General features: G+C 39.0%; 1 protein-coding gene across 2 annotated transcripts in view; it reads right to left on the reverse strand.

Moving 5' to 3' along the window:
• The window catches only part of LOC149311003 (monofunctional C1-tetrahydrofolate synthase, mitochondrial-like), a 185,099-nt gene that overhangs the window by 152,201 nt on the left and 6,751 nt on the right, over window positions 1-26,147 (reverse strand). The window contains exons 3-7 of one of the 2 annotated variants that reach the window (XM_089530194.1): window positions 22,946-22,996; window positions 22,793-22,846; window positions 18,941-19,065; window positions 16,251-16,351; window positions 14,740-14,879 (exon numbers count right to left, since the gene is read on the reverse strand). In XM_089530194.1, coding sequence (XP_089386320.1) covers window positions 14,740-14,879; window positions 16,251-16,351; window positions 18,941-19,065; window positions 22,793-22,846; window positions 22,946-22,996 — 471 coding nt within the window. Of the gene's footprint in view, window positions 1-14,739; window positions 14,880-16,250; window positions 16,352-17,679; window positions 17,700-18,940; window positions 19,066-22,792; window positions 22,847-22,945; window positions 22,997-26,147 lie in introns of those variants that run through there. The other variant, XM_089530195.1, reaches the window with a different exon arrangement.

A 26,147-nucleotide genomic window follows, 5' to 3' on the forward strand; every position in this document is an offset into this window, starting at 1 on the left:
AGAACACAGAAGCAAAGAAGGTATTGAGTAATTCTGCCTTTTCTTTGTCTTCTGTTAGCATTTTGCCATCTTCTCCACGCAGTGGCCCTACCATATCCTTTTTCTTCCTTTTGCTGCAGACATATCCAAAAAGCCTTTTTTATTCTTTTTAACCTCTCTAGCAAGTCTGAGTTCATTCTGCGCTTTAGCTTTTCTGACTTAATCTCCACACATGCTAGCTATTTCTTTGAATTCCCTTTTGGTGATTTCCCAATTTTTCCATTTCTTTTACATGTTCCATTTAAAAGTTAGCTCAGTTGAAAGTTCTTTAGTCATCCATCCTGGTTTCTCAAGACTCCCATTTTTCTTCCTCACTGGAACTGTTTTAAATTGTGCCTTCAGTATTTCCCTTTTGAGAAATTCCCATCCATCCTGAACTCCTTTCTCTTTTAGTATTCCTGACCATGGGATCACCCCCAATATTTCTATGTTTACTGAAATCCTCTCTCCTAAAGTCTAGAATGTGTGTCTGACTATGCCTGGCTTCTCCTTTCCACTGCATAACAAACTCCAAGAGAACATGGTCACTTCCACCTAATGATCCCACCACTTGAACCCCATTACTGTAATTAAGTCATCCTTGTTGGTTAGGATCATATCTAAAATAGCTGACCCCCTTGTTGACTCTTCCACCTTTTAGACAATGAAATTGTCTTCAAGGCAAGTAAGGAATTTGCTAGACCTTGAAGATTTGGCTGAGTTTGAATTCCAGCAAATATCAGGATAGTTGAAGTCACCTATCACTACTACAGGTTGATGAGGCAGCTTCATGCAAAAGATTATTGGTTTTCTGTGCTTTAAATAGTTGTACAGAAAGGGGAAATTTCACAAGTGAGCATGAACCTATACCTGCTGGCATCTCCTTTACTAAAACATTATTAGATGGGTAAAAGAGATAAAGTTTTTGAACCAGGAAAGACTGTTTAATGATCCTAGCCAGCTTGACAAGTCACTACCCATTTTGCATATTATATTTATAAGAAGCACGGGACTTCCACATCAGTCCTTCATCTTATGCACAATCTTCTTTTGTTAGCTAGACAGCCAAACTTATATCTCTCCCTTTGCATGCTATAAAGTCTGTTCATGGTTAAGCAGTAAGCTTTAATCACTTTGAAGTATTCAGAATGTGCTAAAGAATTCCCCAGTTCTTTATCATACTAATTGGACAGGTGATCATTGCCACACCCTTCCTTGGCCCACCTAGTCCCTACACTGGGAGAAAGGTGGGGTATAAGAAAAGAAAACAATAATTTTACTTAGCATGGAAACCAGAAACCTAATCTTTGAATCGGCTTCCCTGATTGGACCTATGTAAAGTTAACTTTGTTGAACAAAAGAACATCATTCTGACACATTCAAGTCTGTGGATGCATGGAAGAGCATGAGAAAGGCATCACATTTTACTTTTTAAACAGCCCTAAAACCCAAACACATTCATCTTACCAATGACACTCATTGTTTCAAGATTTCATAATGATTTGTTTTGAGACTCCAGATATAGGATCATCTATCTTCCTGGGCTAATAAAATAGAGCTGTAAAACATTTAAGTTTCTTTAACATTAACATGCACATTCCTAGAAGGGGCAATGAATACAGTGTAATATTGGGGAAACTGTGAAGTCGAAGGCTTTCATGGCTGGCATCCATAGTTTTGTGTGTGTTTTTTTTTTTTTGTTTTGTTTTGTTTTTTGTGGGTTTTTCAGGCTATGTATCCATGTTCTAGAAGAGTTTATTCCTGACATTTTGTTAACATCTGTGGCTGGCATCTTCAGAGAATGCCAACCACAGATGCTGGTGAATCATTAGGAATAAACTCTTCTAGAACATGGCCACATAGCCCAAAACCCCCACAAACTACTGGGGAAATTGATCACTGCAGTGTTCAAAAAGATTTACATATTATGTCAGTCTGCCATGTCAGAATAATGAAATGACCCATTTTAAAATTCTGTTGCAGCAGTTTGTGTTATATATTACCTGTTCTGTATTCATCATTCCTCTAACATGGCTAGCATATTAGCTTTCATTTGGCAGGCAGAGCTTGTCTGAAAGCATGTGCCTCTGAAACTTATACAAGCACTCATATCAGGAGGAGGGTTCCTAGTATAAGCTCTGATCAGTAATATTTTTCAGCATCTTATTAGATGCTCCTATACACATCTAATAATTTGATGGGGAATTCTCTTGGGCAGTTCCCATCCACTTCCACAGGCATTATTCCCATGCCCTTTCCAAAAGTGTTTATACCATTGTTGCCATTGTTGCATAAATGAAAAGAAGAAAGGTGTACAATTAAATGCCGTACACATTTAACTGGGAGTAAACGCCTATGAATGCAACAGGACTTACTTCAAAGTAGACACATTTGATTCCATTATTTGAAATGGATGTCTGGTACACTTGGGCTGCTGCCACACTACAGAATTAATGCAATTTGACACTGCTTTAACTGTCATGACTCCATTCTATAAAATCCTGGGACTTGTATTTTGTTGTGGCACCAGAGCACTCTGACAGAGAAGGCTAAATTCGTCTGAAAACTACAAATCCCAGAATTCCACAGTACTGAGCCATGGCTGTTAAAGCAGTGTCAAACTGTATTAATTCTGTAGCATAGTTGCAGCCTTATTTATGAAATGTAAAACTAGTTAGAGGTGGAAAGACCCATTAAATAATCAAGTTCATCTCTTGGCAAATATACCATATGATGTCCAACAGATAGTGAACCTGATTCAAAACAGATGTTATATATAATTGCAACCAAATGGCGTAGAAGATACAGAGAAGTGTTAACATACGTCCAAAGGATAACGAGCTACACATTGTAAAATGTTTTAAAATCCATTAATGAAATGACACTGCAATGAATGAAAACGCGTCACATTCAACCGTCTCTTAAGCAATATCTTATGAACAGGCCTGCTGTTAAACATGTGGGCCATTTTCACTGTCATTTTCTTCCATCAATCTGGGGAAGATTAATGCCAATAAATATGTTGAAACTTTAGCTCATTGCAGCACACAAAGCTACCTCCCATGAGATTTATATTGAAATAGGCTTAAAAGAACCACCCAGTCCCAAGATAAAAGCCTAAGCACTAGAATAATAGTAATGCCGGCACTGTAAGCCAAATATGTAATAATAATGACACAGTGTAACTGTATATTTCACATAACTGAAAACTCTGCTTACCGAGAAAGCTGCATAAATATTACTTTCCCTGACAGTTGGAATCAATTTCTTAAAATGACATTATAAAAGCCCATGATCAAATTAAAAAGCCTCAGTGTTTAAAGTTAAGTTATTAATGGGTACAATAAGGGCATGTTTTTGCAAAGGCTGAGAATATTTTAATTAAAAGTATATATAGGAAGTTGAAAATGTTAGAAAATGATAGGATTCAAAAACAGTAGAAGGAGAAAAGTGTATTCATTGTAAATACCGAAGTCCCACATTCTGAGTTTGCACTAAGCAGTAGATATAATGTTGTTTGGCACCACTTCAACTGACATGGCTCCCTCCTACAGAATCCTGGGATTTGTAGTTTTGCAAGCGAAAGGCACTCTTTGGCAAAGAAGACTAAAGACCTTATAAAACTACAAATCCCAGGATTCCATAGGATGGAGCTACAGCACTTAAATTGCTGTCAAAATGCATTATTTCTACAGAGATGCACCCCAAGTTAAATTTTCCTGGATTTAATTTTATTTTCTTCTTCAATTAATACTTGGTTTTACCTTTGCAAAAAACAAAAACAAACTAATTTGTTTTCTTTGTTTTCTAGTCAGAAGAAAAAAGCACTTACTTGAAGACTAGGGAAAATATTACTATACAGTTACTGTATATACTTGTATATACTCGTGTACAAGTCGCCCTCACGTATTGAGGGAAAGTTTCAGGGTCAAAATCATGGATTTTGATATGACCTGTGGAGGGTTATAACAAAAGATGGAAAGGAGAAAATACCACTTCCATCCCATCTTCCCCTTCTCTAGACCTCTCCTGACCACCTAACACCAATTCCCAGGTTCTGGTTTTAACATCGGATTGAGAAGGGAAGCAAGTGGAGTTACAAGGGGTGTTTCTTTGATGGGAAAAGAAGGCTTGCAAATTGGATTAGGAAGGGAAGGAAGTGGAGTTAAATGAGGAGTTGCTTCCATGGGAAGCGAAGCCTTGCAGATCAGACTGGGAAAAGAAGAAAATGATGTTAAGGTGTTTCTTCCATGGGAAGAGAAGCCTTGGAAATCAGACTGGGGAGGGAAGGAAGTGGTGTTAATGAGGTATTTCTTCCAGGGAAAAGAAGCCTTGCAAATCAGACTGGGGAGGGAAGGAAGTGGTGTTCAATGGGGAGTTTCTGCCATGGGAAGAGAAGGCTTGCAAATCCAACTGGGAACCTCTTTCACACATACAGAAAAATGTGCCTTGAAGCACCAAGAGTGGGGCATCAGGCTTGCTTGTTTCAGAACCTGTCTAAGTAGTATTAATGTTTTGACCCATATATAAGTTGACCCAGGAACCAATGATACTGCAAGACACAGCCTTCAGAACATCATAAGGGATTACGAGGCTCTTGGTAGGAAGCTGAAAGAAATGGATGCACAAGCTGTCATCTTGTCTCTTCTGCCAGTTGAAGGGCTTGGTCCAGGAAGGGAGAGGAAAATAGCAGGTGTAAATGACTGGCTTCACAGATGGTGCCGCCAAGAACAATTTGGATTCCTTGATTATGGTCTGTGCTTCCATGAAGAGGGACTTCTGGCAAGGGATGGGTTGCATCTCACACCAGTTGGAAGAAACGTTATCAACAGTCTCAAGAAGTTGATCAGGAGGGCTTTAAACTGAGTTCTATGGGGGAGGGAGACAATATTAAGGAAGGCGAAAGGGATGGAGAAAATAGTCAAACTGACATAGAGGAAACAAAACAAATAGTGCAAGGACCCAACAGTGGGAGGCAAAAAAAACTTGCACAGGCAGCAAGTAAAGAGGACCCATGGTCTGTGATGTCTCCACACTAATGCACAGAGCATGGGAAATAAGCAAGATGAACTCGAACTCTGAGTATAACAAAGCAAATATGATATAATAGGCATCACTGAAACCTGGTGGGATGAGTGTCATAAGTGGAATGTGGAAATTGAGGGGTATAACCATTTTAAGAGAAATAAGCCAAACAGGAAAGAAGGAGGAATAGCACTATATGTCAGAGATATTTACACCAGTGAAGAGATCCAGGACATCAATACTGGCAGCCAGGCGGAGAGCATCTGGATAAAAATTAAAGGGGAGGGAAACAACAAGGATGTTATTATGGGAGTCTACTACAGACCCTCAAGTCAGGTGGAGGAATTTGATGACGCCTTTCTAGAACAGATGACCACACACTCAGAAACAAGAGATGTAGTAGTGATGGGTGACTTCAACTATCCTGATATTTGCTGGAATTCAAACTCATCCAAATCCTCAAGGTCTAGCAAATTCCTCACTTGCCTCAAGGACAATTTCATTGTCCAAAAGGTGGAAGAGTCAACAAGGGGGTCAGTTATTTTAGATATGATCCTAAACAAAAAGGATGACTTGGTTAATGGAGTGCAAGTGGTGGGATCATTAGGTGGAAGTGACCATGTTCTCTTGAAGTTTGTTATGCAGTGGAAAGGAGAAGCCAGGCATAGTCAGACACACATTCTAGATTTTAGGAGAGCTGATTTCAGTAAACTTAGAGAAATACTGGGGGTGATCCCATGGTCAGGAATATTAAAAGAGAAAGGAGTTCAGGATGGATGGGAGTTTCTCAAAAAGGAGATACCGAAGGCACAATTTAAAACAGTTCCAGTGAGGAAGAAAAATGGGAGATGTCTCAAGAAACCAGGATAGATTACTAAGGAACTTTCAAATGAGCTAACTTTTAAATGGAACATGTATAAGAAGTGGAAAAATGGGGAAATCACCAAAGAGGAATTCAAACAAATAGCTAGCATGTGTAGAAGTAAAGTCAGAAAAGCTAAAGCACAGAATGAACTCAGGCTTGCTAGAGAAGTTAAGAACAATAAAAAGGGCTTTTATTTGGATATGTCTGCAGCAAAAGGAAGAAAAAGGAAATGGTAGGGCCAATGCGTGGAGAAGATGGCAAAATGCGAACAGAAGACAGAGAAAAGGCAGAATTACTCAACACCTTCTTTGCCTCAGTCTTCTCAGAAAAGGCAAAGGGTGCTCAACCTGAGGATAATGGAGCAGAGGACAGAATAGGGGAATTTCAGCACAGAATAAGTAAAGAGATAGTACAGGAATACCTTGGTAATCTAAATGAATGTAAGTCTCCAAGACCAGATGAACTACATCCAAAAGTATTAAAAGAACTGGCAAATGTAATATCGGAGCCATTGGCAATAATCTTTGAGAACTCCTGGAGAACAGGAGAAGTCCCCGCAGACTGGAGGAGGGCAAACGTTGTCCCCATCTTCAAAAAGGGAAAAAAGAGGATCCCAACAATTTTCGTCCAGTTAGTCTGACATCAATACCAGGAAAGATTCTAGAGCAGATCATTAAAAAGAGAGTCTGTGAACATTTAGAAGGCAATTCCATAATCACAAAGAGTCCACATGGGTTTCAGAGAAACAAGTCATGCCAGACAAATGTAATCTCTTTCTTTGATAAAATTACCAGCTTGGTAGATGAAGGGAATGCTGTGGATATAGTATATCTTGATTTCAGTAAGGCCTTTGACAAAGTTTCCCATGACATTCTTGCAAACAAGCTTGTAAAATGTGGGCTAGACAAGGTAACTGTTACATGGATCTGTAATTGGTTGACCGGCCGAACCCAAAGGGTGCTCAACAATGGCTCCTTTTCATCCTGGAGAGAAGTGACCAGTGGGGTCCTACAGGGCTCTGTCCTGGGCCCAGTGAGATTCAACATCTTTTTCAGTCACTTGGATGGCAGAATTGGGGGTATACTTATCAAATTTGCAGATGACACCAATTAGGAGGAATCACTAATGCCCCAGAGGACAGGATCAAGATTCAAAACAACCTGAATAGACTTCAATGCTGGGCCAAATCTAACAAAATAATAATAATAATAATAATAATAATAATGATGTTTATTTATATACCGCTTTTCCAAAGTAGATCAAAGCGGTGTACAACAGGAAGTACAATACAAGGTAAAAACAAACAAACAAACAAACATAACAGGCCTCTCTCCCCCTCAAGATGGTGGCTGAAGGGAGGGCTTTTCTTCTTCAGGCAGGCAGTTGGAGCTAGCCTGCCTCTCTCCCCTCAAGATGGTGGCTGAAGGGAGGGCTTTTCTTCTTCAGGCAGGCAGTTGGAGCTAGCCTGCCTCTCTCCCCCCAAGATGGTGGCTGAAGGGAGGGCTTTTCTTCTTTCAGGCAGGCAGTTGGAGCTTGCCTGCCTCTCCCCCCCCCCAAGATGGTGGCTGAAGGGAGGGCTTTTCTTCTTTCAGGCAGGCAGTTGGAGCTTGCCTGCCTCTCCCCCCCCCCCCCCAAGATGGTGGCTGAAGGGAGGGCTTTTCTTCTTACAGGCAGGCAGTTGGAGCTTGCCTGCCTCTCTCCCCCCAAGATGGTGGCTGAAGGGAGGGCTTTTTTCATGAAATTCAACATGGAGAAATGTAAGGTACTGCACTTAGGGAGGAAAAATGAAATGCACAGATATAGGATGGGGGACAACTGGCTCAATGAAACTACATGTGAAAGGGATCTAGGAGTCCAAGTAGACCACAAGTTGAACATGAGTCAACAGTGTGATGCAGCACCTAAAAAGGCCAATGCAATTTTAGGCTGTATCAATAAAAGTATAGTGTCTAGATCAAGAGAAGTAATAGTGCCACTGTATTCTGCTTTTGTCAGACCCCACCTGGAATACTGTGTCTAGTTCTGGGTACCACAATTCAAAAAGGATGTTGAGAAACTGGAGCGTGTCCAAAGGAGGGCGACTAAAATGGTGAAGGGTCTGGAAACCATGTCCTATGAAGAATGACTTAGAGAGCTGGGGATGTTTAGCCTGGAGAAGAGAAAGTTAAGAGGTGATATGATAGCCCTGTTTAAATACTTGAAAGGATGTCTTATTGAGGAGGGAGCAAGCTTGTTTTCTGCTGCTCCAGAGAACAGGACCTGGAAAATAGATGCAAGCTACAGGAAAAGAGATTCCACCTCAATATTAGGAGGAACTTCCTGACAGTAAGGGCTGTTCGACAGTGGAACACACTCCCTCTGAGTGTGGTGGAGTATCCTTCCCTAGAGGTCTTTAAACAGAGGCTGGATGGCCTTCTGTCAGGGATGCTTTGATAGAGAGTTCCTGCAGGGGGTTGGACTGGATGGCCCTTGTGGTCTCTTCCAACTCTACAATTCTATGATTCTATAATTGTCAACTCTCATCCAGGCAGATTTTTTTAAAACTTGTACTGAGTATCTTAATTTAAGGTATTTTCTGATCCCAAGCCCAGTGTGTTGTGGGCTACAAAAATGCCCCAGAGCCACAGGAATGTTTGTGGGTGTAGAATCAAGGCTATTCCACAACATCCAAACATCCCATTGTAAATAAGAGCCGTTCCTCCAAATGTTCACATGAAATGGTACACAACCATGTGACCATGAGCTAGCTGCTATTCTCTGTCTAGTGTACTTTATAAAATTTTTGTGAAGATAAAGTGCAGGAAGAAGGTGAGAGAGTCATGTATGTCACTGTGAACTTGAGGAAGAGTGGAACATAAATATAACAAACAGAAAAGGCTTGGCATCCTGTTCATAGTATAGGAAAGCATAAGTCCATCTTCCACCCATGTATGTCTTTTTGGGGTAAATGCAGAGGTTGATATTCTCTTTCACATAATGCAATAACCAAGGCCATCCTCCCAATTAACCATCGCACAATGAGAGCCCGCTACACACACAAAGCCATTCCACTGGTGGTGGAGAACAGAAGGGATTGGAGACATGGCTGGCTAGGGCAAGCTGTAGCAGAGTTTTACCTGATGAACTCTTAAACTATGTTGGGCAATGTATGATATTTACCAGCAGATCCTCAGTATGCTACTGCCTTTGAGGCTCTCTGTATTAATGCTGTCCTTTTATAGCCAAACATTGATGAATTAGCATCATATTGCAAAGAATGGAAAAACAAACTGAAGCTGAACTGGCTATCCTCAGATCCTCAACAAAGCAGAAAGTTACTGAATGAAGTATGGGAATTGTATGAATAATTGTCAGTATGTTTGCAACACCAGATTACAGAATGGTCAAAAACTGGTATATGGGCACTGAACCAAGATTATAAACTGCACTATAGATGAATGAAGGAAAATTTCATCCAGGGTTTTTTTCCAGCTTTGGGGAATATAAAATAGTTGCTTTTTTGTTTTGTTTTTGTTTTAGAGGCTGTTTTCATTCCAGGTGTGTCAAAAGCTCACAAGAGAGTCAAAAGTTCATCCCATATATTTAACAGCTAAGTGGAAAAGGAACACAAATTGTTCAAATGTTCTACCCAGGAATTTAACAACTAAAAAAAGATAATGAGGATTGGAGGGAGAAAGCAAAGTCCCTTTCCTTGTGAGTGCCTACATAATCTCTGTTCAGAGGATTGAGAAACACGTCGTAATGTAATTTTGAGTGGTAAGGGAGTCTAGGTCTGGATCAGGGTAGGGGACGACAGAAAAGGTAACCTTCTCATTGTGGGCATGCTGAGATTGTATGAGGGGGAGAAATCAGCCCCTTTGAGATCCACTGATGAATGTTTGGGTTTGCGTGGGAGGGAGGACAGAGCGTAAAAACCCACTGGACCCTGGCCTAAAAGTGAAATGCACTTAAGAAAAAAAAATCAACTGGAAACTTCTGCATGCAAAGCATGATTTTTACTGTTGAGCTGTTGAGTCCCAACAGCTTCGTGCTCTTTCTTATATATCCTTTTATATTCAGTATTTAAAGTGAATATAATCTGTTTTGTTTGTTTTTTACAAAAAGTTAACTGACATTCAGGGAAACCTAAAAATATGTGTTAGGTATCTTACATGTGGTTTTCATAAGCGCATATACAAAAGTATTTTTCCCACCAAAAGGATTTATCTAATGTTATTAGAAAATCAGTTTACATCAGGAATTTAATCCATTCTCATCTCTGTTTACCATTCAATATCAGTCAATTATATTGTTGTTTTTTGACACAGGAAGTACACACTGAAATAGTCCTTCGAGTTCTATCATTGGGGTGTCTGGAAACCAAATGTTCCCCAAACCGAGCAGTGTCTGCATGTTTTTTCACATTAATTTTATGAAAGAGATAACAGACATGCACTCTTTATCTAAAACCTTCACTATTCAATTTAGCCCTTTCATGACCCATAACCACATCTATGATGAGTTGGCATGAAATGAACAATTTCTGTTTGTATTTAACCATCTCTTAATTATGTAAGAGTTCTAGAAATATTGGCATATTCCTCAGCAGTTTAAAAACTATGCAGGACTTAATTCAGCTGTGCCAAGACAAATGGTCATAACTGGAATCAAGTTGACCTCTAAGTTACAGAAATACAACTTGATGTCTGCACCACCGAAAACAAAGGAAATGAAAGAGAACCAGATAAAAAAAGAGAGATGGCTTCAAATGAAAACCAGCCAAACTACACAGTGTATGGGAGATCTGCATATAATTTCTTTATTTGTTTTCCTTTAATGTAGGCAGAGGGCTAATGAATTTGATCAGAGAAGCTAACGTGTAAAAGTTTTTTCCGTAGAAAATTTTCCTGATCTAAGTTCTACTAATCCCTTGAAACACTGCTTTTGTGTTTGGGTCAAGGATCCCATTCCAGTGAGTCCTTTTCTTACATGGGGGATCCATTCCACCCCCCACCCCCGTGTAAAAGAAAAAACATGTAAGCTCGTGCCCCATTGGAAGTAATGGGACTCATGCCCGCAATGGCTGTGCACCCCATTACTTCTTCCGGGGCGCGTGAGGCTTTTTTCCGGCGCGGCTTCCAGAATATGACACACCTGCGTATGACACGGGCGCACTGTACAATCCAACAATTTTGGGATTCTAATGTCAAACAAGCTTTCCCAAGATGCATTTTCTCAGGAAATTTTATTTCTGTTCTGTATACAGAGGCCATCTGTTCTGTATACAGAGGCCAACAGATACATTTCTGATAGCTCATACCAACAAGATCACACAATCCCTCACCCCCAGCCCCTTCAACTTTCCAGAACAAACGCGGCACTAGATGTGACCATGTTAACCAAAACTAAAGTCAAGCTGGTTTCAAACCCTGGTCCTAAAATAGGAGTGTGATCTCACAGTATATTCCAGAACAACATTTAATAGACTGGGAGTGTTGGGCATGTAGTGGGAACTAACACAGCCCATTTCTCCTTGTCTTTCTTCTAAGGAGCACTGAGGCAGGTTAAAAAAGACTCTGGAAATCTAATTTTCTTGCATTTCTCATAATGCTGGGCTAACTTGTGATGTAGCTACTAACACCAGACTTTCAGAAAAATCTGTTACTATGCTAGCACTACTGCAATACAGACAGGAGCTATTCTAATTTTCATTTTCTATATATAAAAAAAGTTGTTATACTTTACTTGGTGTTTTGATATTTCAAATGTCTTGTGCTTCAAACAGGTCTGTTTTAGGAGTGATACTACACTATACTGTAAGAGGGTGGCACTGTTCCAGAATGCAAACAATCTGTGTTTAAGAATTTGGGGTATATTATCTACTTGGCAATGAACTCTGTTTAAAAAACAAGGTATATTATTTCTTAGCAATCAGACTTCAGCATATGAAACTAATTTTATCCACATTTGAGTTTGGGAGGATACTACCCAGATTCCTAAGACAGATACCTTATAGATGATAAGGCACACAGTTAACTGTCAGGTCACACACCCTCCAATATCTGTTTTTGAATTCTGACTTTCTACTAGGGATCTGTTAGGAGAATTCAGCTATAGGGCTTTTCAGAATGTTGTGATTATGTCATCGTACTAATAGAAAAAAAATCTTCATTTAATTATCATTATAATAAAAACAAATATAGTAATGAAGAATAGGTGTTTTCTTAATTTATTCTCTGAATGTTTTGTCTGAATTAGTGAAAGTTTCTCTACATCTGGGGTGAACCATTTGGATCTCTCTAAATACTGTTAGACCACAACTCCCATCTCAGAGTGTCTTTGGACTGCAGCTCGTATCACTTTTATCTGGTCTAGCCAATAGTGAGAGGTGCTTCACTACTGGCTAGGCCAGATAAAAGTGATGAGAGCTGCAGTCCAAAGACACTCTGAGAGTCAGTACTTGTTCACCACTCCTCTGTGTTAGACACACACTGCTCTCTGTTTAGATGTAGTTCCACCAAAAAAAAAAAGAAAGAAAAAATAACATTGAAAAATAAAATCTCTATAGATTGTAACAGTGTAACTGAAAAGAAGGTAAGGTGAACTCAAGAATTTAAACTTCACAGAGGCTGTTTTTGCCACCAGGATGACAGTTACATTTTTTCGAACTTCTCTCCATCACTGAAAGCTCACAAAATGTTACAGTAACATCAGCAGCTGTAAAAACAGTGTTTTGCCAAAGGAGAAATGTCTTAGCATCCCATCTGTTCAGGCTGGGGAAAACATACTTGGCTTTTTGAGCCATGAATTACAGAAGGCAAAAGATTGACTTCCCCCTGTATCATTTTGGTTAGGTTGCCCCCTTGTGGGAATCTCTATGAAATACAGGGGGTAAATTAACTTTAACATATGTACAGTTGTTGCTGTTGTTACGTGACTTCAAGTTGCTTCCAACTTACGTCTACCCTGGGATTTTCTTGGCAAGATTTGTTCAAGGGGGGGGGGGTTGCCTTTGCCTCCCTCTGAGGCTGAGAGAATGTGACTTGCCCAAAGTAGCCCAGTGGGTTTCCATGGCTAAGTGGGGATTTGAATCCTGCTCACCAAAGTAGTAGTCCAATGTTCAAACAGCTACACCACAAACAGTACAGGATTCTCAGTACTCCAGCAAAACTATAGAATTTTCTTTCCCTTTTGGTCTGTTTCAGAGATTATCAGCACAAGGAATCCAACTGCTAGAATCCAAGCTCCAGCAGGATCTAGTAATGCCTGCTTTGGCTTCCTTGGCACTGATATGTACTTTGGCCCCCTTGCTAATTTTTCTTTGGGTTGGATTTACCCAATGAAAGGAGTTCAGTCTGACTACCCCTAATTTAAAGTTTCCTATGACCTTTCACAATAACCAGTTCAGTGAGAGGCATTTAAAATTCGCAGCCAGCCTTCAGTGTCTCATAAAATTGTAAACTCAAGAATTCCATAGGAGAGAACCATTCCAATTAAAATGGAATCATAAATCTATAATTGTGAAGTGTGAAAGAGCCCTGGGTTAGAGAAAAGAAGTGCTTCTGTCCAAAAGCTTCCTGTGAGATTCTTTCCTGCATCATTTGCTATTCATTGTCTACAAAGCATGAGATGAAGAGCAAATCTGCCAACCTGTTCTTGCCTTTCTCCTCCCATTCTGAATAAACTGGAGCAACTGAGCTGGGATATTGAAACCCTATCCTCCAAAAATTTGCAAAGGTATAACAAAGGGGGTGGGTGGACAAAATGGGGACACTGCCCATGAAATAAGTTTTTACTCCCCAATGAATTTCCTTGAGTTCCCAAATTTCTAGCACAGCAGAGTGAGACATCAAAAACAGTTCATACTTACACCTCTTACATTTCCTGTTTGTTTTCCAATATTAACTTTGCCTGCCTCTTTTCTTTAGATGCCTGAACTCTATTTTTAAATGCTCAATTGAGGTTGTAAATCCAATAACATCAAAAATCCACAAAACAGTGATACCTGGCCCAATAAAGGTATCACTGTCGGGTGTGTTTTGATGTTATGAGATTTGCTATATGGCCAACATGGCTCCCCCTGGATGTTTCCTGAGGTTGTTAGTTACTGTAACATATTAGAAATTATGGGACAGAAGTAAAATCTCACAGAATTCTTACATGAGGAAGCAATGCTCATCATAGCTACATCACTGGAGATCCCATGATCAAATGTTCAGTGATCACCTGTTATCTTTAGCACAAGCCATGTTCAAGCATTCATGAAGGTCTAGGTTATCTCTGATAGCCTAAATACCCTAAAGATACCAGATCCTGTCTGATCTTGGAAGCTAAGCAGGGTCAACTTTGGTTAGTACTTGGATAGGAGACCACCAACAAATACCAGGTACTCTAGGCTATATTTCAGAAGAAAAAACTAGCAAAACCACCTTTGAGTATTCTTTGCTTATGAAAACCCTATGGAATTCATAGGGTCAAGGTGACAGGTGACTTGAAGCCATATGCACACACACATTACATCCAGGTACCTGTGATGCTGAGGATGGGGTTTATGTGCACACACATGTTCCTATCCCCAGCTTTAGCCCTATATTGTAAGGGAAGGAGAAGGGAGGTGAAAAGGGCAGCATGAGAAGTGGCAAATGAACTTAACTTGTTAATGATCCAATTGTGTAGAAAGGAGAAACAGCTAAAAGAAGAACAGAAAAATCAAACAAACAATGACTTGAATTCACTGAGTGAACATATGTTCTTGAAAAATACTAAAAATGAATTAATTCAGGATCTTGTTAAGCAGCAAACACAAAAGGATTGGGTGAAGCATTTAATAATTAATACTGTATATTATTCACCAGAGTCTGAAGTTGCCTCATTTCCCAGGGGCAGCTGATAGTTGTGACTCCTTTTCTTCGAAGAAGGCATTGCAAGGAGATTTCCAACGGTCCTTCAACTCCCAAAAGTAACACCTTTTTTCCATCTAGAGTGGTACATGCTGGATGGCAGAAGACAGTAATTCCTCTAATTAGCTATATTACTAACAGACTGCACTAAATACAATGAACAGCAAAATCACAGACGTTAGCATGAAAACTTTAGTTTCCCTACCTATTTCACCATACATCTATTTCTCATATGAAAAAAATTACAATTTTAAAAAAATCAAAATAGGCAGGCATTATATTCCATAGATATTTCAAATGAGCAAGACCACCATGTAGTAAGACAAGGAGACATTTGATCAACTCTGACAGTTTAACAGACAGAGGCAAGTTTTTGTCTATTTATATAAGGAAAGGCAGTCTTGGCTTGAGTAGCAGAGACATTAATGACATCTTGCTAAATTAAATCAGATACATATTTTTACTGACATATGTTGCTAATTTATCCAGTTATAATTAGATCCACAGATTCAAATACATCTGAGAGTACTTTCATTAGATACCTTGCCTTAACAGTGGAATCCTACATATTCTTTCTCAGGAGTAAATCCCTCTGAACTAGTGGGATTTAAACCCAAATTAGTGTGTATAGGATTCCATCTTAAGACATATTTTAATTCAGAAAAAAAAGAAAACATAAGATTGTTCTGGAATTCAAGCTTATCTTTAAAATCCCATAATTCTTGACTGTGAAAATATAATATTGTCCTTTCCCATTTGCAAGCGAAGGGCATTCAGGATCTCAAATGATCTTTCCTCAGTCTTGCACCACACTAATGTAACCAAGCCTAAGTACCTACTGAGGTCTCCACTCCTCCGTAATGACAATCTGTATAACAAAGCTTATATCATTTATATAACAAAGCAGATAGCACAGGCTATCAGATGAAGAGGACTGGGATATTTTTTTAAAATGCTCTTGTAACTATTACTATAGGTTTTCCCATTGGCTATAATTGCTTCTTCCTTACCTGGATGCCAACCATGAAAGCCTTCAACTGAACATTTTGGATTTCAAAATAAACATAGTACTTTAGATTCATAAAATTCACTACTCTAAGAGCCAAAGGTAGGTTGAGAAAGACTTCCTTATCATATATTTCCAAGTATAGCTTTACAGAGGAGTAGTTGTAGAAGAGAGATCATTAGCTGATTCAGGCAATGGAGGCAGCTTAGTACAGTGGGACCTTGTTATCTGCTGGGGTTTGGTTCCAGGATCCCCCATGGATAATAAAATCTGTGGATGCTCAAGTCCTATTAAATATAATGGCAAAGCAAAATGGTGTCCCTTAAATTAAATGGAAAACCAAGGTTTGCTATTGGGACTTTATACTTGTTTTGAATATTTTCAAGCCGTGGATGCTTGAATCCATGGATAAAAAAACTGTGGATGAGACAGTAAATAATAAGCAACTGTGTTGTACCTTGTTTTTCCAGAATCTTGATCACAGCACTGGCAGTGGGGGGAACCACACAATGTTGCATCTCTCCATGGACTAACCTTGCCAAGTTAAAATCTGTTACTCTGGAATTTAAAAAAAAAATGAATAAGATTTTTTTTTTTTAAGGAAAGTTTGAAGGAAAATCACCTTAAGATTATGAACAGATGGTACATTACTCCATGGAAGTTAAAAAAAAAATGTTCAAATCTAGCGAGGGGCTGTGCTGGAGATGTAATAAACAAAAAGGGACATTGTATCATATGTGGTGGGGCTGCAAAGAGATAAAGGAATTTTGGAAGGTGATTCATAATTCTATGCAAAGGATTCTGGGGATTCAATTTAAAATGGACCCGAAGTTGTATCTCCTCAATATAACTTCAACACTGAATAGTGAAGAGGCAAGGTTTTGGAGAATTTCGCTTTATCTCGTCACTGCGGCCAGGGTAGAAATAGCCAAATTATGGAAATCTAAGGCAATCCCATCATGGGAAAATTGGATGATCAAAGTAAATGAGTACAGAGAGCTGGATAGAATATCTTGCATGGTACAGAACAGAGATGGAAAGAAGAGAAAGGAGATCTGGGAAAGGGTATTGCAAAGTATGGGGAAAGAATGGGACATTAATGTGGCATTAATTAGCATTTGAATAAGAGTGAAAGTTCTTACTTGACTTCAGCAATTATTTAGTGAAAGCTGGGTAAATGGAATTCTTAAATTAACCTTCTCTCCTTTATTTTCTTTGTTGACAGTTTGATAATAGACTCAAGGAAGGAGATGGATAAGAATCTAACTGTACTATATCACAAAGACTCTATTTTATTTTATGGCCTGTCCTCTGTACAAAAAGGTTGAAGGTCCTGGATATGAAAGGAAATTTTATAGTAAACAATGTAGTTAATAGAGTACAGGAGATTTGATAAAAAAACTGTTTTGTTTTTCTTTTATCTTCTGTAGATTATTCCAAGATTAGGATATTGAATATTATTTTCTTAAAGTTAACTTACAATGGTATTTTGGGAAAAAGAACTCTGATGTTTTGTATATACCCTCTTGGATAACAGACAAGGGACTACAAATTGGATAAGGAGGTAAAGATTTTGAAGATCATAGATATACCCTAAAGAGGGTAAGAGAATGTTTGGAAGTCAATTTAGGCCACTAGATACCAGTCTAACAGGATGAAGTTCCTTCATTGTATGAAATTTGTTTTTTGTCGAAATGCAACAATGGATTGGATATCTACATGTTCCTTTTATATGTATATTATTTTGGAAATTTAATAAAGAGTATTTAAAAAAAATAAATAATGAATAAGAGATAAAAAAGAGATATCAGGAAATTAGTCTAAGAATATAAAAGTCTAATATTCAGGTTTTAAAAATCTAATCTTGATGTAGCACCATAACTCACCAATTCACTTTAAGTCCTTTCTTTGTGATGTTGAATCTATCCTTACTGTTCATACCAGGAATGAAGAATGCATAGCATCTAGACATTTCACCGCTGACTATGCTGATTAGGATTGATGGAAGTTGCAGTCCAATAACTTCAAGAGCCCTGGCCTATGTTGATAAATGCATCAGAATGTTTATGCTTTACTTTTTTCTGGGAGGTGGCACAGTGATTTGAGCACTAGACTATTATTCTGAAGACCAGGGTACAGATCTCTGCTCATTTGCAGAAACTCACTGGGTGACCTTGGGCAAGTCACACACTCTCAGCCTAAGTCTAGAAAACCCTATGATAGATTCATTTTAGGGTTGAATGACCTGAAGGCACGCAACAACAACAAAGGGTGAGCCATGCTACTGTGTTGCAACAAAAACAGCAAGTCTAGTGGAACCTCAAAGACTAACAAACATTTATGCCAAATAAAATTTCTTAATCTTTAATGTGGCACTAAATTGTTTCCATTCTATTTTGGAACATGATACATAAGCTTCATACTACCCTCTTTCACTGTTGTTGGAACCATAATGGCATCTCTGAAAGAGCCAGGTATCACCTACAGAATGTCAAAAATTGGCTTCTATATTGGCAAAGTATTTCTGGAGAAGGAATAATATTCCCTGTATAGTTGATTCTGTCATCTTTTGTGCAGATATATTATACAAAGTTATCAACAGAATTGGAAATTCACAACCACAGGTCTAGTCACCCTTATATTTCAAAGAATTCCCAAAACCAAAACATTTTTATGGGTGGTTGAGATAGTGACACTTTCACTTTCTGATAGTTCAGTGTAAACAAACTTTATTTTATGCACAAAAAATATTTAAAATATTGTATAAAATTATCTTCAGGCTATACGCATAAGGTGTACATGAAATGTAAATGAATTTTGTACTTAAGACTTGGGTCCTATCTTCAAGATATCTCATTATGTATGTATATGCAAATATGGGTATTCCAAAATCCAATAAATAAATAAACCCAAAAGCCAAAGCACCTCTGATCCTTTGGTTTCAGATAAGGGAGACTCAACCTGTATAAGAAAGGACTGGAATCTAGGAAGCAAACTTGGAAAAAAGGGGTTTGAACAGGTTACTTATGCCTGATATGCCAGACATAACAAAAGCATTTTTGCAGTACCTGCTTCTGATGCATTTGTATTTATTTACTGTATTTAATTGAAACCTCTACAATTAGTTTTGTACTAGTTGAAACTTACCCATTTACATCTTTCTCTGGCTTTATGGCATTCATTATATTGCTTGTGTATGACTTGTTGGCAAGATGAAGGAGAAGGCCATGGATTTTGGGGTTCTCATTCAGCTTTATGATTTCTTCTATGACCTAGAAAATGATTCAAAGTCAGCATTTTAAAACAGCCTTCAGTATTTAATAATAATAAAAAAACTAATAATATTTATTTATTTATACCCTGATCTTCAGCCAAAAGGCTATCAGAGCAGCTTACAAATTGTTAATTAGACATTTTCCTGCCCTTTGAGCACAATAAAAAATGAAAGATTGGATGCAGAATATATGAAAAGTTTGCCCATGGGGCAAGACTTGTTCTTCTTTTACCTGCACATGGTGAACAATACAGCAGGAGTAAACAGTTAATATCATATAACCTGTATAGATACATCTATAGGCATGTTCAGACTTGTACAGTCTGTTTAGGGATATTTATCAGAAATAATTTGTACTAAATGCAACATTCCATAGGACAACTGTGAGGTGATATTATATCACATAGTTTTAAAGATCACATTAGGGTGGTGCCAGGTAAAAGTACCAGTAGGTAAAGCAGAGGAACAGAAATTGGGGAGAAATTTGTTTGATTAGCATTTTGTTACAAAACCCCCTCTAATTTTCACTTCAAAAACAAAAATAAAACATGTTTGGTTTCTGCACTTCCTTGAATTTTGTGCACAAATGTGAACAAAAATCCAGACATTCTGATAAAATGCATGTGTTTCTTCTAATGTGTGGATTTTAATATTCCTTTTGCCTAAAGTATACAATTTTTAGATTTCTATTCCATGAAAAGGGAAAAATGCACACACATTTTCATGCAGACTTTTTAGTACAAAATTTAACAAGGTTAAAAAAAATGGATCAGAACAACCCCGATTCTTAAACAATGACAGGTAATTTTTCTTTCCTAGCACCCTGGACCATACCACAAGATTCCAATGAACCCAAAAACGGCAAAAGTTCAATTTTCCATTTTGAACTCCTTTCAAGAAGATGCATCATGCACAAAATGTGATTTCAAGATAAAGTGTGCCTCCTTGAGGTTTCCAGAATTTTCTATCTTTATGTTAAAAATAAACATGTGGACAGCTCTGGAGACCAGGAAAAAATGTGTTGGGGGCAAAAGTGGCCCATGGGTTTTAAATGGCCCAAAGCTGCATAAACAGACAGAATTAGTCCATAGCTAAACTATGCTTCCATCAGTTTGACCATTAAACAAAGCAATCCAGAAGTGCAGAGAGTCTAAGGGAAGGACACGGTAGTGACCACACTTCAAAAGTATAATCAAGAAAATGTTACGTGTTGAGTAAAAAGAAGGAAATAAAGCTAAAAAACACATAATTGTGGCACGGAAGAATGCAAGCAATGGTTCCAAACATGGCTTCACAATCATAACAGAGGAAAGTTATTTGTAACAATTATTAGTATTCATTGTTTACATGGAATTTTTCTGCATTTGAATTCATATGTTCAGGAACAAATTTGCTGACTGATAGGAAGCCCATTAGGGGTGGGAAGAGAGTGCCACCTGGAGGCAGCTCCAGGAAAGAGAATTATTATGTCTGATGGGAGCCAAGCTGGGGTGGCCCATGATGAGAATAGATGGTGGGGGTCATCATCCCAGCTCTGTGATATTAGTCACCCCATCCCTCCTTGCCCCATGAGCCACAGGCATGTTTTCCCAACTGGCTGTGCCATTGTGGGAGTTGTAGAAACATTTCGTAGTCTTAGACACAAGTGTAGCCATTAAGAAAACTAATTCTACTTTTCTCTTGTAAACTGAAACAAAGGCATACAGGCAGCCTTTCACATCTGTGTGGTTTGGGGCACAGGACCCCCATGAAATTGGGAAAAAGCACCAATATCTTTACCCCTCCCACTAAAAAAAACTTAACTCAGGTCCAAAACACACTGCAGAAATAATCCAGTTTGAGTCCAGTTGCACTCACATACTGCAGGCAAGCTTTCCCTGGGCAACTGAGTGGCCACTGTGTGAGCAAAATGCTGGATCAGATAGGCCTTTGATCTGATCCAATATAACTGTTCTTTTGTTCAGTACAATCCTATATATGTTTCTTCAGAAATAAGTTTCACTGAGGCTGCCTCTGCTATGCAGAAATTGTTCAATTTGACACCACGTTAACTGCCATGGCTCAATGCTATGGAATTCTGGAAACTGTAGTTTGTTGTGGACCAGAGCTCTCTGACAGCAAAGGCTAAATATCTCATAAAAGTGCAGTTCCCAGAATTCCATAGCACTGAGTCATGACAATTAAAGTGGTGTCTAATGGGATTATGTCAGCAATGCAGATGGAGTTTACTAAGTGGCTATGGGATTGCATTTAGGACTATTTTTAGAATATTCCTGAGGGAAGGGCATTTAAAAATTTCATCCAGAGAACTATTGGGCCTCAAGAAACTACAAACCCAAGGATTGCACGGGATGCAGCCAGGGCAATTAAAGTGGAATCACTGTATAGTGTTAAAGAGAGAGTACTATGTTAGCATCATTAAAATATCCAACTAACTAACTAACTAAATACTAATGAGAAAAACTCAGATTAACACCTTTTTTATCTGGCTCTATTTATATTCCTTTTTTGATATTTTATATTCCTATCTATTTGTAATAATTTATGACAGCAATTTAGCTGCATAATAAGACCATTCTTTTTAATAATATGCTGGTAATAATATGTCCCTGCAGTGCAATGTAGAACACTCTACTGAAATGCAGATTTTTAACAGGCAAAGCATTTCACCAAACAGCATACAGCCCAAAACAGAATGTGCTTGCAGTTTCATGAGATGATGTAGGAAACTGCAACATATAATATGCTGTGGAGTTGACATGAAATCGCAAGACTATTGTTCTTAAATCTGAATTCCCTGGTTATTTTTGCAAAGTTAAATGATAGTCATTACAGTCCACAATCCCAGTTACTTGAGTTACATGTTCAGCTGCTTCAGTGGGACTAAAGATGTAATGTGACTTACATCTGAATAAACACAACTCGGGATGGACAGTGTAGTTGCAATCTTAAGCGCATTTATCCACAAGCAGCATCACAATCCTAAAACAGAAACTTCTGTAAAGGATGAGGAATAGGAAAAACCTCTTCTGCTGGCTGAACTGGCCTTTTGCTGGTATAATCCCCTTTTGTTGGTTGATCAAGCAATACAACTGCTCTGCTAGTTGAGACTAGCTGGCAGAAGAGCCAAAGATGGGGGTGAAGAAGGGGCAGAGGGATGGAGATGACATGTTATATCAGATGCAAACCTTCTGCAGTTTAGGGGCACAGCAACTATTCTGGCAAAAAGTAAGTCCAGGGGCCAACATTCCTAAATATATGATCACATTCCTAAATTGGGAAGGGTTTAGATCCAGTACAGCTCCTGCTGGTCTTGCTCAGGGTGTTGTTGTTGTTGTGTGCCTTCAAGTGGTTTCTGACTTTTGATGACCCTAAAGTGAACATAGGGTTTTATTAGCAAGATTTGTTCAGAGGGGGTTTGCCATTGTCTCCCCAGAGGCTGGGAGCTTGAATTATATTGGCCAGTTTGTCCTCCAAACTTGTAATCCTATATTCACAAACTTAAAGCAAACCTTGTTGAATTCTACACACTTATTTCTGAGCAGGCCTGTCTGTTTTGGATCATATCTTTAGACTGTTTATAGTCACATTGAATAAGAATTGAGCATGTTTAAGCCAACAGAAATCATTCCATTGGATTCAGATTAATAAAATGACACAGATGAAGAATGCACCAGACCAACAACAAAATAAAAGTGAAGAACTCAAGTCATAAAAATGTTTACCTCCATTTCAGTACAGTCATGTGGAAGACGAATATGAACAATATTCAAACCAATCTGCAAAGAAAAAGAAACATATGATTTGTTACAAACTCAATCATCTTTCAGCTGGTGGGGGGATTAGGTGAGGAATTGAATCATGTTTTATATTCTCACCTCTTCAGCAATGTTTCTGACTGTTTCTTGCCCCAAATAATCATCGCCAACCTTGAGGGGATGAAAAGGAGAGAGGGAAAACATATCACAGGGTAAGCAAAAACTTCAGGGGAAATATGAATGCAAGCAATCTGTAGCTCTTTGACAACTGGCAATCAGTCCTACATCAGAAATGGGTAATAGAGTAAAAGATTAAGCGCTGTGTATATGTTTGTGGCTGGGAAAAGATGGAAGACTTTATCTGTTATATACTGAAGGGATGCACAACTGCAGCAGGTATGGGAGCCAATTTTATGTACTACTGCTATTGCTGCCAGCAATAATAACAATAGCAATCACAACCACCACAACAATTAGGAAGACAGAATTCGGCATCTGGTTATGCAAACTGGTATTTTTTGACATTAAACAGCACCTGAGGCCTGAGCAATCTATTTAAAAAGTGAATTGCCACTTTATGAGGTTTCCAAAATGGATTCAACTCCAAAGGTAGGAAAAAAAGGCAGTCTGAGGTGATTGTGGGGCTTTCATGTGGCCCCAGGGCTACACTCTCCCCACCTCCCCTTCTTTAGAGGTCTTCAAACAGAAGATGGCCATCTTCCAAAAGCACTTCACTTGTGTATTCCTGCATGACAATGAGCTGGACTATATGGCTCTTACAATCCCTTCCAATTCTATGATTCTTATCATTCTGCCACTGATACAGTATATAGAATCATAGAGTTGGAAGAGACCTCAAGGGCCATCCAGTCTAACCCCCTGCCATGCAGGAACACAGAATCAAAGCATCCTCAACAGATGGCCACCTAGCCTATGTTTAAAACCCTCCAAAGAAGAAGATTCCATCACACTCAGAAGGAGTGTATTCCAACATCGAACAGCTCTTACTTCAGGAAGTTCTTCCTAATGTTTAGAATATAATCCCTTTTCTTCTAGTTTGAATCCACTGCTCCAGGTCCTGTTGTCTGGAGCTGTAGCAAACAAGCTTGCTCAATCCTCAATATGACACCCCTTCAATTACATAAACAGGGCTATTATATCACCTTTTAACTTTATCTTCTCTAGTCTAAAAATATCAGCTCCCTAAGTAGGGCATGGCTTTATTTAGAATTGCTCTAGAGATTTTTTTTTAACATAAGAAATGCTTGAATTGTATTATGTGTTAGACCTCTATGTTTTCCCTTGGTTTTTTTTAGTACTTTAAAAATATATTTATTAAAATCATAATCCCTTGAGAAAAGTTAAAAATTCATGAATACAATACATATCATAGAGCAAATGGGTCAAATCAGAAAACAACATCATTCCATAAGTTGAAATGTTGAGACGGTGGCAGAAGAGGGTGTTCTAAAGAATTAGCAAACATCAAAAAGGGTAACCATTTCTCCTCAAAAGAAGTGTGACACAAGGTGGGGCTGTTGATCCTGTCTGATAACTTTTCCATTAATAAGGTGTTCCAGATAGTTCTCCATGAGCAAGCAGCCTGTCCTTTCCCTTGTATCCTTTGGATTATATACAATAGATTTCTTACACAAAGCAGGGTTCAGTGTTGTGGGAAACATGTTTCAAAAATGTATCTTTCAACTAATAAAAATATATGTTTTTTAAAAATGTATCCCTCCACTTGATTTATGTTGCATGTTTATGGTGACTAAAGGCTTTTAGGAGATGAATCTGGCTGACAGACGAACTGAACTGAGTAGCAATTCCTTCTGTTACTTAACCTTAGTAGGCCTGAAAGAAGAGTGTGTTGCACCATCAAGCACCTTTGGGCATCTCTGTGGCATTGAGAAGCTTGGCTTCAGAAGCCCCACTCCCAGCTGTTTGTTTTTTTTAAACCAATGCTTGTGTTTGCACATTCTTGTGGTTATCCAGAAGCAAGGCAAGCCATGACAAGATACAAATTGAAGCACACTAGCATGGTTTTCAGGAGCATTCTACAGACAAATGGTAAGACTAGGAAGCAGTGTATGGCTTTTGGGCTGTTCTCACAATGCTAACAGCATGGACCCCGGAACAAGGTGCTCAAGCCTTTCCATTACTCAACTGGAGGGCTGAGGGCCTAAACAGAGGGACTTGGGTCAGTTCCTGGGCTGGCACGACAATGGGCAGGTGTTTACAGGCCTGTCCACAGCTGTGCCATGGACCTGCTGCCGCCATGTGCCCCATACCTGCCTCCGCCATTGTGGCTGCTGAGAAGACCCCCGTCACGGCTTGTAAGGTCAGAAAAGGGGTGTCTGGCTACACCCAAATGGCTAGGCGCCCCCATCCACAGACCAAAGCAAGGGTCTTCTTAGCAGCCATGATGACAGCATAGGCAGGTATGGGGCATATGGGCTGTCCAATCTGCCAGCTGTCACAATTAAGTTTCCTAGAAACTCCACAACAAAGTTAATGCCCTTTTCAGGCCATATCCACTGGATCAACATCCGGTCTGGAATCATAAAGTTGGAAAAGACCACAAGAGCCATTCAGTCCAACCCCCTACCATGCAGAAACTCTCAATCAAAGCATCCCCTACAGATGCTTTGATTGAGAGTTCCTGCATGGCAGAGGCAGGGCTAATGGCCAGCATTGTCCAGACAGGACGACATGAGACCAAGGGAGACAGCATGGACTATTTGGGCTGTGTGTACAGGCCCCGAGTCTCACCCCCCCCCCCAAACAAATGACAAGGACACTAGGACTCTTCAAGACTCCTGGTCCCCTCAAGAACAATCAATCAGAAGTGTACTAAACTATCATTTTGTTATTTTGCTATTGCTTTCATGGTACTCAGATTGCTGTCATCTTCAGTTGGAGGATGAAGACAATAGTGATTATCAGTTTAAGTGCAATGTATTGTATTTTCATTGATTTGTAAAAAAACAACAACACATAATTGCAGGAGATCAAAATAATAACCTGTCTGCCAATGTTGAAAATTCCATTCCATCACAATCTAAAAAACAGCTCCAGCATCTGTCTAGCAATATTGCTGTAAAAAGTTCACACACAAATTATGGTCTCATTTGGAAGACTAAACTACTAGCCATAAGAGCAAGTGTAATGTGGTGGATAGAATGTTACACTATAGATGGGGACACTATGGCAGCTGGTGGCTCCCAGTCTTTGAGGCAGTGAATTAGCTCTGGATTTTAGTCTGAACTTTAAAGAAATTAGCCAAAGTGGTGAACCAATTTTCTGAACATGTTGGGTAGCT

This window comes from Sceloporus occidentalis, unplaced genomic scaffold (genome assembly GCF_023333645.1).
Source record: "Sceloporus occidentalis isolate IW3139 unplaced genomic scaffold, rSceOcc1.0.p SCAF_6, whole genome shotgun sequence".
NCBI classification, from domain to species: domain Eukaryota; kingdom Metazoa; phylum Chordata; class Lepidosauria; order Squamata; family Phrynosomatidae; genus Sceloporus; species Sceloporus occidentalis.